The sequence below is a fragment of the Arachis hypogaea genome, chromosome 19, assembly GCF_003086295.3.
Source record: "Arachis hypogaea cultivar Tifrunner chromosome 19, arahy.Tifrunner.gnm2.J5K5, whole genome shotgun sequence".
NCBI lineage: Eukaryota > Viridiplantae > Streptophyta > Magnoliopsida > Fabales > Fabaceae > Arachis > Arachis hypogaea.
Genome location: NC_092054.1, coordinates 377811 through 394129, shown reverse-complemented (window position 1 = coordinate 394129; position 16319 = coordinate 377811). Strand labels below are relative to the sequence as shown.

General features: G+C 35.5%; 3 protein-coding genes across 11 annotated transcripts; 2 read left to right on the top strand and 1 right to left on the bottom strand.

The window, feature by feature from the left end:
* Positions 1–451: 451 nt before the first annotated feature.
* Positions 452–2852, top strand: LOC112752054 (uncharacterized). Of its 4 annotated transcripts, none has more exons than XM_025801434.3 (9): positions 452–583; positions 664–749; positions 834–934; positions 1025–1065; positions 1164–1240; positions 1553–1661; positions 1943–1956; positions 2225–2326; positions 2409–2852. In XM_025801434.3, exons 2-9 carry the CDS (start codon positions 699–701, stop codon positions 2523–2525), a joined length of 612 nt encoding a protein of 203 aa, XP_025657219.1. In that variant the 5' UTR covers positions 452–583; positions 664–698; the 3' UTR covers positions 2526–2852. The 4 variants fall into 4 exon arrangements, with proteins under 4 accessions (XP_025657219.1, XP_025657218.1, XP_072084784.1 ...); XM_025801433.3 differs by having other exon boundaries at positions 828–934; XM_072228683.1 differs by lacking the exon at positions 1943–1956 and having other exon boundaries at positions 1553–1672.
* A 163-nt stretch (positions 2853–3015) lies between these two features.
* On the top strand, positions 3016–9022 carry LOC112752052 (mitochondrial intermediate peptidase, mitochondrial). Of its 6 annotated transcripts, none has more exons than XM_025801425.3 (16): positions 3016–3310; positions 3374–3455; positions 3529–3636; positions 3743–3881; positions 3987–4041; positions 4395–4608; positions 4891–4986; positions 5365–5484; positions 5591–5716; positions 5808–5963; positions 6315–6431; positions 6888–7013; positions 7558–7625; positions 7892–8027; positions 8165–8330; positions 8433–9022. In XM_025801425.3, the coding sequence occupies exons 1-16, from the start codon at positions 3162–3164 to the stop codon at positions 8702–8704; spliced, it is 2130 nt and encodes a 709-aa protein (XP_025657210.1). In that variant the 5' UTR covers positions 3016–3161; the 3' UTR covers positions 8705–9022. The 6 variants fall into 6 exon arrangements, with proteins under 6 accessions (XP_025657210.1, XP_025657215.1, XP_072084782.1 ...); XM_025801430.3 differs by having other exon boundaries at positions 3142–3310; positions 3415–3455; positions 3564–3648; XM_072228681.1 differs by having other exon boundaries at positions 3142–3310; positions 3564–3648.
* Positions 9023–9414: 392 nt separating this feature from the next.
* LOC112752051 (peroxisome biogenesis protein 5) lies at positions 9415–16164 on the bottom strand. The gene is made up of 13 exons (XM_025801423.3): positions 15486–16164; positions 14770–14963; positions 14261–14512; positions 13463–13579; positions 13207–13365; positions 12723–12910; positions 11989–12235; positions 11758–11842; positions 11200–11309; positions 10535–10759; positions 10176–10241; positions 9955–10049; positions 9415–9819 (listed from the first exon to the last, which is right to left on the bottom strand). Exons 1-13 carry the CDS (start codon positions 15907–15909, stop codon positions 9738–9740), a joined length of 2244 nt encoding a protein of 747 aa, XP_025657208.1. The 5' UTR covers positions 15910–16164; the 3' UTR covers positions 9415–9737.
* Between the last annotated feature and the right edge of the window lie 155 nt (positions 16165–16319).

Sequence of the window (16319 nt, the reverse complement as noted above, 5' to 3'; positions counted from 1 at the left end):
TCGACAAACGATTTTTTTTCTCCCCAAAAAGAAAAGAGCTTCTCTTAATATTAAGTGCTTGTTCCAGTGCTATTAACATGATAAAAAATATTTTTTATTTTTAGTATATTTGATAAATTTTTAATATAAAATAAAATATTAAAAAATAATTTTTTTAAAAAGTTTTTTTTTAAAATAATATTTTTATATTATAAATAAACAAATAATATTTTTATATTGTATCCAAATATAATTAATAGATAATTTTTTTTGCATAAAATATCTAAATATAAAATTATTTTTATTTTTTTAAAAATTTTTTAAAAATAAATAATTAAAAAAAAATCTCAAAAACTTACCCTACCAAGCCCTAATATAATTTTTAAAGTGGTTAAAATTTTCTTTTTAAAAACTTTTCCAAATACAATGAAAAATAACCATATAAACAGACTTTGAATCATAGAGTTTTCTTGACCGGACATAAATATATGATTGCAATCGATATATTTTCGTGTAATTAATTTAGGTGTAAGTGAAGATAAGCAGAAGTGAACAGAACTAGAAGTAGCTAGAAGAAGAGGAGGCAGCAGCAGAGTTTGGTGAAGTAGTATCTAAGCCTGAATTACCAGATATGTACTTCCTCAGTCCTCATTTCTTCTAATTTGGGCGAATTTTCTTGCTCAGCGTATATTTCCGGTGACAATTGTAACACACAAACAATGCAAGCAGCATCTCTATCTCAAACCTTCATCGTAAATCCAACTCCACAGGTTTGTTCCTCTTCTTCTATTCCGAGAGAAGACAGTAATCGTAGTTTGTTTATTTTTAAAATACATATTTTGTGGCAGCTGCAGGTGGCCAGATGCAAGCAGAGAGTAGATGAGTTCATAATCCCCACCATGAATTTTACACATGTGCCTCCTTCATGGAAGCTTAGACATGCTGCAACAAAAAGGTACTGCTGCTTTCTTTATTTCAAATTGCGTCATTGTTTGTGCGAGTTCAAACTGCTTAAATTCATTCATATTAAATTTGAAATGTCCAGGGAACACGTTAGATGTCTTCCTAATGCTGCCGTTTTATCAGGTGCTAGTTTTTCTTAGGTCAAAGCATGCTCATTTTAATTGAAACTCGTGATTTTTATGTGAACAATTTCTCTTGGACTTCGGTTTTTCTTGTTGTAGATGCTGAAATTACTTGTGCACAGTTCGAGGAGTTCTCTGTCTCTGTTGGTGACATCAGTGATTCTAAAGAACTAAAGGTACATGCAGGCACAAACTCTAATCGAAATAAGTTTAAATGATTAGAGAAGGAATATGCAGGGCCAGCAGGGCAGAATCATGACATAATTGTTTAGATATATGTACAATATGATAATTACATTATTCAATAATAAGCATATGCAAGCTCATGATTTTGCTCAAAAGCATAGTGTGTGTTTGGATAAGTAATGTGCAATTGGCTGTTAAATTGTCCCACACAATACATGTAATTTCTAGGGTTGCATAGTCATGGTTTCCTTATGCCTGTAAATTTTAAATGGTGAATGCTTTGTTTAAATGCTTCTGTTCAGATAAGCATAAAGGTATCTGGAAGCAAAACTCAACAGATCTTTGATGATGTCTTTGGGAAAATGGTTGCAGCAGCACAGCCGATTCCGGGATTCCGAAGAGTAAAAGGAGGTGAAGTATCTGTCGACTTATATATGAAGAACACTCTATCAAGTTTTAATTGTGTGGATTTATAGCTAAATTGAAGTGTAATGAATTTCCATGGATTCCCGAGCTAATAGCAAAAAAAAAAAAAAAAGAAAAGAGAGAGAGAGAAAAGGATAGCCAATGAAAAAGATTGACTGAATCTATAACTGCTCTGGAACATAATTTTAGTTTCCTTTGTCACTCAACTTGAATTTTTCTTTTGTTCTCATGGCGAATTGCTGCTCCAACAATTTGGGGACTGCCAGGAAAAACACCAAATGTAAGTATCCATAGTCATCAATTCTCTGTTTTAGTCTTCATTGGCTATGTTGTTGTTGGCATTTGGCACTGGTTTGTCATGAAATTTTGAATCAGATAGATAATCTTTTCTCCATTTTCTCTTCCTTCTTAATGTGAACAATATGTGTGGTATGTTTAGATAGAATTGAGGGACCAGTTATGCTCTGTTGTTGATTCAGCTGTATAGGTCTTTGATACAAAGGAGATTAATTCAATTTTATGTTTTTGCCATATGTTGTGTTAAACAGATACCAAAAGAAATTTTATTAGAGGTGCTTGGGCCATCAAGAGTGTACAAGGAAGTTATCAAGAAAATTATCAACTCAACTGTAGCTGAGTATGTGGAGAAGGTATTTTGCCATATGCTATATTTGGATTAGGTTGCTTCTGTGAAAAGTATTTAACATTAATATCAATATGTAATGATTGCAGGAGCAGTTGATGGTTAGCACTAACCTGAGAGTTGAGCAAAGCTTTGAAGATCTTAAAAGTACCTTTGAAGAGGGACAACAATTCAGCTTTGATGCTGTGGTTCAGCTTCAAAAGTAGAAGCGAATTGCATCTGTTTATTCACACTCCATCTGTATCTCCTTCAATGTGATAGTTTCCATCGTTACAAAAGATTGTTATTGTCATAACTACAATTCCATCTACAAACATTACAATCTAATGGATGAAACTAAAACCATAAAGAAGAACCCGGTGAAGTGTGAACTAACACAAAGCGAATGAGAGATTGCTATGAGATAATGTACCTTGCACTATTTTTAATTCTTGGAACAATAATGTAATGAACAGAGCAACACTATTAACACTATAACACAAGCTTACTATTTCATGTAGATGTATAATAAAGCTTATTATGAAATGATTAAACACTTGTTTTTCTTTTATATAGCATAGTGGGTAAACATGGTTCAACCGTTTAAATCCTGACCATTGAAAAATACTTTTAAGTCTCTGACCTTCATAAAATTTGGACGGATCAGTCCCTGACGGAGGTATTTGGATGGAGGGATTGATCTGTCCAAATTTTGTGAAGGTCAGGGACTTAAAAGTATTTTTCAATGGTCAAGGACAAAAATGCCTGCAGAATAAAAGATCAGGACCTATTTGTCATTTTTTCATATATATATATATATATATATATATAAGAAGCAGCAGCGCGAGGGAGGAAGCACAGTCATGACGATGGTGGGGAAGCTTTTGAGCAGAACGTTGAATGTGTTCGGTGAGAGGCGAAGAAGCTTCTCTTCGTCGTCGGGTCTGTATGGGTTCCCTCATTTGAAGACCCCCAAAGGCTTCGAATCTTTCGTCGATGAAGCCATTCAAAGGTTCCCTTTCTACCTCTCTTCTTCTTCTTCTTCTTCTTCTTCTTCTTACTTTGTGACTCTCAGGTCTGCGGAACTCATCGCTTACATTTCCACCGCTCCTCCAGCTGCAGATATCATGCGTACAATGGACGAGATTTCTGACACAGTACGCTCTTCTTGCTTGCTTGATTTTCCCTTGTACCTTACTGATTGATGCATCTCTGCGTGTTCCTGATCAGGTGTGTTGTGTTGTGGACTCTGCTGAACTGTGTAGGCACACTCATCCAAACAGGGAATTTCTTCAAGAGGCCAACAAGGCTTCCTTCAGAATCAATGAATATCTACATGTGAGCTGACGGGTGATCCTCACTCCTCCTCCTTAATGCATCTCACAATATTAACAAGAAAATATCTCATCTTGTAGCATCCACTTATGCTTTCTTTCTTGTACAGTATCTCAATACAAACCATGATCTCTACAATGCCGTCAAGAAAGCCGAGCAGGAGTGTCATATGCTCTCTGAAGAAGCTCAAAGGGGAGTTCGAAACTTGCGTGCTGATTTTGAAAGGGGTGGAATTCATCTTTCCCCTGGTAACCCATATTGCTCTTGATTTCATGGTTATGTTCTCGGAAATTGTTGCGGCACATTTCATGCGTTAAAAAATCTTTCTTTAAATGACGTGCTTTCTTTTGCAGAAAAATTACATCGCGTAAACTCACTAAATGTTGAAATTTCTCAACTATCCAGACAGTAAGTGTGTTTGTAAATGATACTTTCTTAACTTGACATCTCTATGCTTGTGGTGAACAACCAATACTTTGTCTCAGTGACACTATTTCTGTAAATTGTGATTGATTGGAGTTGGTAATTTATTTTAAAAATTTATCTTGTCTGATCTCGGCCCTGTAAAAAGGATCTAATGTACTCTATATTTTTGTGTACTTTGTCATTCTTTTTCTTTGTCTAACAAAAAATATGTGAATTTTCGACTCACTTAATGCTTCGCTACTTGTACTCCATAAGAGTAAATTTTAACGTGTCTGAATCATGTCCTATTTTGTGCTTTTGATCTGTTTGCATTTTGTTATGTTTTATTTGGGTAGGTACAATGAAAATATTGTCATGGATCCAGGAAATGTGGATATATATCCTTCATCACGCATACCCAAAAGTTTGCATTATCTTGTTAAGCCTATCTATCGGTCAGGTTCTTCAATAGTTACAGGGTCCAACACTGTCCTTAAAGAGAAAGGATATCAAATTACAACAGACCCACAAACTGTTGCCGCCATCCTACAGCACTCATCAGATGATGAGGTAATTTTCTATTTGATGATCTCAAAGTTTACCGTGGTATGTTAATACCCAGAGTGATAATTATCAAGTATCCAGTAAGTTTAGCCAAAGTAGAAAAAAGCGTTTAGAACCTCACTAAATCTTATGAGAAACTTAAACTTACTACCCATAAAACTAAAGCACCGATGAATTCTTTTGGTGTTCTTAATGAGCCTAAATAATGAACTAAGACTTCATCATTTGTTTTTTTGTTTTGTTTTGTTTTGTTATGTTTTTAAACATAAATCCTCACTGTATTTTAAGGTAAGGAAAATGGTATATATACAAGGAAATTCTGTTCCACATGCAAATGTTGAAGTTCTGAGAAGGCTTATATCTGCTCGACATGAAATAGCTCAGGTTTGTATCTTCGTTTGGCACTCTCACTCCCTTTAAGCCTTTACTTTGGCACCACAGCCTAAGTTTCTATGTTATCTATATTATTCATTGAATGTGAATATTTGGAGCACATGATTCATATGCATGTGAATATCACACATATCTAATTATCTATGCTGCTATAGGCATGGATGTGCATTGACTCTTTCCATTTTATGAATTACAATTAAGGTAGTCTGACTTCTTGCAGGTTGAAGTTTTATAATCATTGAAAAAGTGGATAGAATTTCATCATATTGACTTAGCTTAATAGTTTTCACAAGTATTTCCCACAAAGCTTAATGTTTATTCTGTTTTGACTATTACTCAATGATTTGACCATCTAGTCATTTGATCTAGATGATGGGGTGTAAATCTTATGCTGAATTTGCCGTTAAGCCTAACATGGCTACGACACCAGATGTTGTTAGGTCATTTTTACTTGAGATGAGCAAGATGGTGCAGGCAAAGTCTAAAGAGGTATGGCTTCCTTTTTGGCATACTTTCTAGATTTGAAAGGCGTTTTATCCTAGTGGTTTGTGCTTGTACCTGAAAGGAGGATTTTCTCTTTTCCTTATAATCTTAGGAGTTTGAGTTACTTACAAAATTCAAAAGAGAAACGTTCGGTCGAAGTGATGGAAATTTGAGGGCATGGGATGAGGCATACTACATGACTATGATGAAGTCCTCTACTTATAAGTTGGACAATTCGGTAAATGCAATACACCTGCATGATATGGTTGTCATTTATGCCTACCTAGAATTTTTTGTTCTTTTCCTTAATGGAAACATCATGTGTACAGGTTGTAGCATCATATTTTTCTTTATCAAACTGTATTGAGGGTTTGAAGGTGCTGGTGCAGTCATTGTTTGGTGCAACCTTTCATAACATCCCTCTGGAACCTGGTGAATCATGGGATCCCCAAGTGCTTAAACTGTCTCTTCATCATCCTGAAGAGGTACATGTGTAGAAACATAAATCAAACATTAATGTTTCCATAATTTTAACTTTTTGTTTAAAGTTCCTATCTATCACTCTGAATGGTTTTTGGTTGAAATTTAAGTAAATATAGCAATATATCTACATTTTATGTTATCTGAGCTTATTATATATGTTACTCTGTCTCCATTGGAGAATGCAAAATAAAATAAAAGATAATAAAATAAACTTTCATTTGGTCTACTGACTGCCAAATGTCCAATTACTCCAGGTAATTTATATTGTCAATGATGATGAATATCAAAACCTACTTATGTGTAACTTTTCATGCAATCAGTTTGAAATCCACTGAAGCTCAACCTCATTTCAGGGTGATTTAGGATATCTGTACCTTGATTTGTACTCGAGAAAAGGAAAGTATCCTGGTTGTGCTCATTTTGCAATTAAAGGGGGTCGCAAGATTTCTCAAACGGAATACCAACTTCCAGTACGTGAAAATTTATTTATTCTCAATCAGATTTGGACATTTAGCTAGCAATTATTGTTTTCTCTTTATGTCACTCAAATATGTGGTTCCTTTTTATGTCCAACTCTTTTATATGAAGAATTCACCTTAGAGAATTCAGAAGAGATCATAGAGAGAAGATATACATCCTTCTGTGGTAAAAGCAGGAGGCTTTTACAAAGAGAAAGGGAAAGTGAAATAAACAAGAGACTATGAGAACATTATTTCACCAATTGATCAAAATAGTTTAGCATTTCATTGTCTTGTATTTTACTAATACAGAAACTACACAAGGAGATACTACAAGTAACTAATTAATAACCCATAAGAGTTTACTTAATATTCCTTGGTGCTCCCTGTTAAGTTGAAAGCTCGTTATATTTTTCTTTACAAACTGCTGATTATTCTGGTTGCTGTCTGATTATGAAAAAATTGCAGGTTGTAGCTCTTGTTTGCAATTTTCCACGTTCACGAAGCCCATCAGCTGTGAGGCTTAATCATTGGGAAGTGGAAACTCTATTTCATGAGTTTGGTCATGCTCTTCATTCATTGCTTTCAAGAACGGTATTTTCTTGAATTTCTCGTGAGTTTGAATATACAGACTTTGCTTTCACTCCAAAGTTTTCCCTCTTGTTTTGTTTTTGCTGTGGATTTCTTATGCTCAGCCATTTTCAATTCAATCTTTTTCGTTACCTAATAAAAATAAAAATAAGAAATCAATAACACGTTGAATAAACACCAGAGACTATTACAAAATAAAGTAGGATTCATGAGTAGGGAGATTGAAGCATAGCCCAGGAGCTAGTAATTATTCCCCACAGATTTATATGGACAACATGTTAAACATTTTCAATTATCTGTAGTGTTTAATTTATAGCACTTAGATATCTTTTTCGTTAGATATTCTGAAGGCATAAATTCAAACATGACTGGAGCAAATTGAGATAATCTATAATGATATTGTTTAAATTATCTTTAGAATTTCAAATTTGAACTGTATTGATGTGTTGTACAATGAACTAACAAGACTGAGGTTACTTGAAAATAGAAAAGTTTGCATCTAAGATTGCTCTCATTGCAGTATGCTTTCTTGTTGTTCTTATTGCAGGATTACCAACATTTTTCTGGCACCAGAGTGGTCCTTGATTTTGCAGAAATACCATCCAACCTCTTTGAGTGAGTAGAATGGCTGCAATAACCTTTGTTTTCTTTTGAAGTTGTAATTCGTAGAAGAAGAGCGATTCAGACAAACTGTTTGGTGGGAATCAGGATATAATAATTAAAGGAAATTATGGATGTCTGATTTAATAGATAAGCCTCTATTGCATTGTTTAATGATTTAAAATAGGGAGAAATTGTTGCTGTTGCTAAATAAATTAGGTAACCACTTATCTGCTCACGTCATGGCTTTTGATTGACTTCATGGTATTTTTGGCGGATAGATACTATGCATGGGACTATCGAGTTCTGAAAAGATTTGCTAGACACTATTCAACGGGTGAAGAAATCCCTCGTAAGCTGGTGGAGTCAATGAAGGGTGCCAAAGATATGTTTGCTACCACTGATCTGCAGCGTCAGGTGTTTTTTCCTTTCGCTCTTTTATTTTAAATACCTATATTGCGCACTGGCTGGTGTCTTAAGTCAGTAAAGCATGACATATTTTTTAATATGTGAGAAGACATAACATAATTAACATAGTTTGTGTTTTCTGTCAGATATTCTATGCCTTGGTTGATCAGACACTTTTTGGAGAGCAGCCACTCCCTTATGGAGACACTAGTTCTGTTGTTGCTGAACTGAAAAGACAGCATACTTGTTGGGAACATGTGGAAGGAACACACTGGGAGGCCCGATTTAGTCATCTCCTTAATTATGGTGCAGGTTGGTAGGCCTGAGGCTCTGATAAATGTTGGCCTGCCACTTCAAATTATTTTTCCATTTAAGTTGAAGGTTCTGTTATACTTATTTTCTTTTTTGGAGCAGGGTATTATAGCTATTTGTATGCCAAATGTTTTGCTGCTACCATATGGAAGAAGTTGTGCCAGGAGGATCCACTATCACTAACTACCGGATTCGCTTTAAGAACGAAATTCCTACAGCATGGTGGAGCCAGAGATCCAGCTTCTTTGTTAAATGATCTCGTAGGTGATGGGATATATAGGCATTGTAATGGAGGGATAATCCCTGATATTTCAAGTCTTTCTGATGAAATGAAACTGGTTGAAGAATATCAGCAGCAGGTTCATTTGTTATGAGGCTTTCTTATAGTTTGGAGTGTACCTAACTAGCACCCTGAAAAGTTATCAAGACAAATGAGGCAGCACTATCGGGCGACTAAGTTCTGCAGTTCTACTTTTTAGACCAACCTGAGGAGGTTTTATCTTTAGGGCGTCGAACTATTCTATAAAAAGAAATGGAGCTTGTTTATGGTCTTTGTTTACATATACTCTTTTTGTATGAAGTTTCATTCATTCATTTGATTAAGCCTGAAGAAGCTAAAAAGTATATTGTCCTCCAGAGTGGGGGAAAATTGATTCTTTTTCAGAGTACAATTAAAGCATATTCAATGTCCACTGTATCTTTATTATTTTTTCTATTGCATTCTCAAACTTATTTTAACAAATAACAATGGGAAAATCAAATGGAAGGGTTACGTTGGAGATAAAAGTGCATCGAAAACAACTTCAATAACGTAAGATGCATGCAAGAGATAACTGTTGCTTTAATTATCAAATAAAGTCCGTAATGCAGTAACGCTCATCAAGCTGTAACCCAATGGACAAACTCCCTCAATTTTTCTCAATGTATACTAAATACTAATATTAATCAAAGACACACAAGCATCGGAAATAAATCCTTACATGTATAGGAACGGTTGGGTGTCAGGTTCATAGCCTAGTTACCCCAAGGTAGAAGACCATTGAACCAAAAGTAATAGTAAAAATGAAAGAAATAAGAAACATGATGCGCCACAAATCGTGCTTGATTATATATACCTTCATGCTGTAGTGGAAACTTGAGAATACAAAGGATTCTATAATATACAGTTTTTCTCACGTTCGGAAACGGGTCTGTAACTTTGCCGCCCAAATGAAGTGTAAGATGATATATTTTGATTATTTTCCCCACTACGATGTTATACTGTGTTTTGAAGTATGCCTCGTATACAAATGCAGGCACTGGACCAATTTCTTATCTCTCCTTTAATTTCTAAGAAAGCATAGATGGAATATATAACATTTCTCCATTACTTCAGCCAAAATAAGATTCCTATTGAACTTCATCCACTTATTGAAGAGGAAACTCCTTCTGAAGAAGGTCCAGATTACGACTATCACAAGCTTCCAACATGTCATTCCTCGAAGCACAACTGCAATATAGGATATACAAGTTAAGTCACCAGAAACATTTTAAACTAGAAGCTAATTTGAATTATCATTCTCCTATTCTCCACACTCGAACTCTGCTCTAATTTTCTCTTCCAACACATACTACGAAATCATACCTCAATGAGATTCTCAAATATTGCCATGCATTATCTGCCTTTGGATTCATGGCAAGTGCTCGAACATAATATCGAATGGACTCATCGTACATGCCCTGTAGGAAACCGGAAAGGTAAAGTTATTAGTTAGTGCAAAGTAAAGCTTAAAAACCAATGCACTAGTTCCTACTTTAAACCATTTAATCATTTATGATAGAAGATTTAAAAACCAAATTACTGACCTGGTTTGCATAACTGATGCCCATATTTGCCCAAGCACGAACGTAATTTGGCTTCAAATCAAGTGCCTGTTTGTGTCAATAGAAAAAGTAAAATTCCATTAGAGAGACAATATATTACATGGAGAAAATAGATGGCATATAGGTACATGTCAATTTCTGCAAATGCATAAAGATAAAACATTGGTGGATAAATGACCATCAAATGGTCACAAAATTTTATTTCCCAAAAGATTTGATAAATTAAGTTGCATTTATATGTCATAAAATTACAAAATGAACAAACTTCCCACTTAAAATGATAATTACATTAAAGCTTCAGCCTACAGCCATATACCAGGATTGAGATTGAAACACCATACCTGTTGATAAGCCGTTATTGCATCCGCACTTTGCACACTGTTTGCTTGTGTCGCACCGAGTTTATTCCAAAGAGAGTAATCATGTGGCTTAAGTTTCAGTGCTCTTTGGAAAGATGCAATGGCTTTGTCATATTCTCTGGATAAGTTGTACATGACCCCAAGAACTATGTGAACATCTGCATCATCGGGTGACATTTCAGCAGCTTCATTGAATAATCTAGCAACCTGCAGGAAGGAAAATAAATCTTTCCAATTTAAGCAGAAGATACATAGGGAAACACATTGCTAGATAAGTGACTCGGGACAATTTTTGTTCCTTAGCCACTTTTTAGTTTTTACCAAATCAGTAATCTGAGAGCTAAAGCAACAGACCATGGAAAGACACTATTGGATGAAAATTAACTCAGATTATAATGTTGGCAGAAAATTCTAAAAATCTTGTTTCTTTTGGGTATATCTTTTTTTGAAAAAAGAATGGAAAAAGAAAAAGATTTCAGATATATTTAGCAAGGCTAAGATCAACCGCAAAAAGGGCAAGTTCAACAAGGCTTTTTGAAATGGACTATATCTTAATAATGAGTAATGCATAAGGATTTCCAAGTTCACATAACAAATAAATAGTTCTTTAGCAAAAACAATAGTCAATAAAATTAAACTCCACTTACATCAGCATAGTACAAAGAGTCAGCCAACTCTGGCGGGGCAAGTGATCCATACTTCGGGTGATTGCGTAGCCATCCATATAGATACTTCAGGGCAGCCGTTTGCTCCAGTTCTGCATACATGAGAAGATGAATTCATTTTTTTCCCTCATTTACCAGGAAAAAAATGCAAAGCATACACTAGAATTTATTCGAATTGATGCTTTCAGTTAGGATTTAGGAATTCACTAAAATAGACTTTAAGTATACACCAGACCGTTCTAACTAAGTAGGCACAATACAAAGTCAAGCAAATAAAAAAGCATATTACAAAGTGTTTGGTTGGTTTTTTTGGTTTCCATTTGCAGGTGGTAAGTTTTCATTAATAATTACAATAGTGCTATATTCATTTTCGTTTTGTTTCTTTTCAAAGTTTGATGAAAGAAATGGAGAAAACACAAAATTGTTGTTTCTACAATGTCCTTTAAAAATCTTCAAATCAAGAAAGAAGCAATAAATTTGAATGTGCTATTATGCTTTGTATCATCCATCCAACCAATGAATCTGAAGCAGTCTACTAACCATTTGTATGACTGACACCAAGAGCAAGAAGCACTTCAAGGTTCGTTGGATCAGCCTCCTGTGCTCGCATCATAGCTGCAATGGCCTGATAAGGTGAAAGAGAAATTAAAAATATTAAGTTACCATTTGAAGTAAAATTTCCCAATATCAGAAATCATACGTGATGAATCAATCTTAAGAAACACAATAAAATTGAGGTATAAGTAACATTCAAGAAGGATGTAACCTAACCTGTTGATCATCATCATTTTCTGCATGTGCTATTCCAAGTAATCTCCAACCTTCGGCGTTTTCAGGATTTTTCAAGACTTCAGCTTCCAAGGCAAGAACTGCTTCACTTAGAAGTCCTTTCCTGAATAGATCTTGTCCTTCTTTTAAAGGATTTGGATGGCCAACATATGGATTTAAATCTGAAAAGACATACACACCCCTAGAAGAATCTGACTGCTGCTTGGCAGCCACTTGTTCGTTTAGGTACCTTCACATAACCCCAAAGATATTCTGATTAATTCAGAGAATAACTTCAACGCTTCAATGTAATAATAAAAGAAAGCACAAAGACAGCAAATAGTAGTCCCTAGTGCGTAATGATGTAATTTTATAAAAGGTACCAAGTACTAACCCAGTAGTCCTAATCATGCTAATATAAGGTTCCTAATCTAAATAAATATGGGAACAAATATTCAAGAATGAAGAAAGTAATCTCTAGCACAAATGAAATGAAGAAAGGCATAAGGCATACACTCAGAAGAAGAAAAATAAAAAAAGACTAAACACTAATCTGAAATCCCATATAGATATCAAAAAAGCATTCCTCTCCCCCCCCCCCCCTTCTCTCTCTCTCTCTCTCCTTTTTCCAAAGAAAGCATGAGTACACATTAAGACATAGCCCACACAAGCTAATTTTGATAGTTCTTTAATATACGATTAAAAACACTGCCATTTGAAGGAAGTTGGACACATACTCATCATATGCATGTGCCCAGTTATCAGAAGAGCTCTCCCCAAAAGCTCCTTCAGCAACCTGCTGACCAAATTCATCTGCCCAGTCACCAACATGCAACTTTGAAAATTCATTGACCCACTGATCATCAATTGGTCCATGCTGCTGATCATTAAACTCATTCACCCATTGATCAGGTCCATGAGAAACCTGAAACCCGCAAAGTTAGAATTAAAAGTTGTGAGCAAAAGGCTCATTAATTAAGAACTCTCTGATTATAATTTAATCCAAAATATCTTCGGATTCACTTTTCATAATTTCCTGTCTCACCTTTATCTTACTATACTGTCTAGGATAGTTAACAGTACCTAAAACCTTTCTTTTAACTGAATTTATGGCAGACAAACCTTTATAAATCATGGTCTCTTTACCTGAATTTATGACAATCAATAATATAAAACGCTTGCAAAGGAATATGGTTTCAAGCTCATCAGAATTATACATACCTTATCATTTAAAAATTCACCCGCCCATGAATGACCAGGATTATATTGCTGCTGGTATTCTGTGGCCCAATCTCCAGGAGCAGTCTCTTTAACCTGATTGTCATCAATAATCAACTCACCACGGCTCATCTTTGATACGAACTGAAGAAACTTTGAGTTCTGTGTATCAAAAAAATGTTATTGACATTTTCCCTCTTGAGAAACAAAAGAAAGAATTCTACAAGTGGAGATATCAAAGTCATGACAGAAGATAAACCTGAAATTTAGGGTCATTATTTTGGGCCAATGTATTTGCAAGCATACGAGTCTGCTCCATTGCAGCTAAGTTTGGCATGTTCATAGCTTGCATTTGGTCCATAGATGACAACTGGGACTGCAGATTGAACAGCATACAAAGAAAAAAATTTAATACATAAGGGGAAACAAAAGGTAATAATATATCCAGAGATAACATTTACAAATTGATTAATGCAATATCTACAGAAACTATGTAATTCAAGCCTATGGCTATGAAAACTAAGATTCAGAATAATGAAGAAGGGAAGTCAATCAAAGGACATTCACATTCTATGGAAGAATAGAATATGCCATCTCCAATTTCGGCATATTTTTTTATATGACTTGTTCACTTTGTTCGACACTATTACCCATCTCAATGTTTTGAATGTTGTAATAACCCCTAAAGTAAAAACAGCAAAGAAATCAAACTGAGATATATATGGATAACATCCCTCAAACAGTACATTGTTTCAAAGCAAACCGATGGTTGAAGAATGAAAAGTATTGTGAGTCATTAAGAAATGGGTATTGCACATCAGACAATTTCAAATTCACAATTTAGGTAGCTTTGATCAAGAGATAAGCTAAGTTTGAGAGTAATCCTAAAATGTTCTAACCAGCAATAAATTAAGCATAACAAGTTTCCAATAAATCTCAAGGATATGAATACATGTCAAAAGAATCAAAACTGTGTATTTCTAAGTTACTAATTAAAAAGAGTGAGAAACTTCAAATGATAGCTAGAAATAGATTAGCATAAGTGAAAAATTCTTACATTCTCAAACTCAGAGACCCAACCGTTTGCACCATGTTGTTGCTCAAATGAATTAGCCCAAGAATCAGGATTATCCAGATTTGCCCTATTTTGACTATATTCAGCAATCCATCCATCTGCAGGGTGAGGACCAGGTCTCAGGTTGCCTTGAGACTCATTCCAGTAATCCTCAAGCTCCCGAAATCTCTCAGGCATAGGTCCCTTACCACGGACATTACTGTCAATATCTAGAGAGCTTAGAAGGGCATTTACCTGGAAAGTAATTACTCTGATGAGTCCATATTCAAGCATTAATTTGCCCCAAAAAAAAGGCACATCCAATAGAACCTAGAAATCATATATTGGCAACATTGTTCTACAAAGACCATAACCCTTAAACAGGTTTATCCCCTTATCTTTCTTTCGGTCAACAAGGAGCTAGGGTAATATGCTCATATGAATGTAATAAAATAAATAAGAAAAAAGTAATATAAAGCAAAGCACATGGAGGAATCCATGAATCCCCTTACTTGGGCATCAATGAATTCTTCACTTTTGTCTGCAAAAAGATGTCTGGCCATTATGCTGGACCGGTCACGTATGCATTGTTTATCACCTTCAGATAAACCCAACATTGGTAGAGGAGCTGGATGGAAAGGGACTCCTCCACGGCTGCTGTCGAGAAATGAGTGCAAAAAGTTGGACAGAACTCTTTGAGGCGGCCCTTACATATGGCAAAGAAAATCAAGATAACATTATCAATTTTCTATGTCTTCCTTCATGGAATGTCTAAGCATCTAAATACACATATGTAAGTCCAGTAGACAAATTCCGAGAATCACATCCCCTTGAGTAAATCCCAAGAAAGAGACAATACACTATTAAATGACAACGAGCATGTTAAGTGCTGAAAAAAATAAATATCCATCGAATTTGGAAAACAAAGAAGCCCTGTTACAGCATAAGAGCCTTTAGAGAATCTAGCTAGGATCCAATTCTATCACCGAGTTCAAAGAATTCTTTATCCACCAAAGCAATGAAGAATAACAAGTGTATCTTCAGTTCAACTTAGTTTTTCTTTTCACTTATCAGCTAAAGATTCTCCTGTCTTCCTCTCTCGCTGAGCCTAAACCATTCTAATACCACAAAATAGAAAGCTCAAACCAAGACACACAGTGAAATTCAGTTGGAAACACCATATAATAAACGATAAAAGTGAGATGTGCTTGGATGAAATAAACAATACCATCCAAGGTGGGTTGATGAAGGTGAGGAGGAGGTGCAGCCCTATCATAGAGTCCACCGTCCAATTGAGGAGCAGCTCTGCCATCACGCTGTATCTCATCCCAAGTTTCCTCCAGGGCCCCGCCGCCGGAAGCAGCTGCGGAGCGGAAGCCGTTGAGGAACTGGGAGCCCTGGGAGCTTGGATCGAAGAAAGGCTTGTCGAATTCGGAGCCGGGAAGAAACTGGGAAGGAGGAGGTTGGGAGTAGAGGTGGGAGGAAGGGTCAGTGGGAATGGATGTTGGAATCTCCTTGAGCCTCTCATTGGTCTTGGAGGATGAGCCAATTAGAGCGTTGGCGAGAGCGCCGAGAGGGTTGGCGGAGGAGGAAGAGGAGGCGGCGGGGTCGGGACAGGAGGTGGCGCCGGTGATAAGGTCGCGCATCGCCATAACTGAATGATGATGTCAGCTGAGTCACTCTTCTGAATGAATGACTTGTTTTGCTTCGTAATCGTAATCGTAATCGTAATCGTGTGTTGTGTTCTGCACTCTCTCTATGGTGTGGTTTCCACCAAGTCTAGTCCACCACCCTCTCCTCTCTTCTTCTCTTGCGCTATTTTCTGTTCTCTCTACCAATATCCCCTATATATCCAGCAATATTCAATAGTGAAAATAATTATTGTTTTCTTACAAAATTCTGAAAATAATAAAGATAAAAATAACATTAAAATATAAACAAATAAAAACGCCTACAAAATGTTTTCTATTCTTTTGAATTATTTATTCATTTTTAATTTCTTATTTTTTTCTCTCATGCTTTTGGATTTAATATTGAGATAATTTTATAGAATAAAAATTTA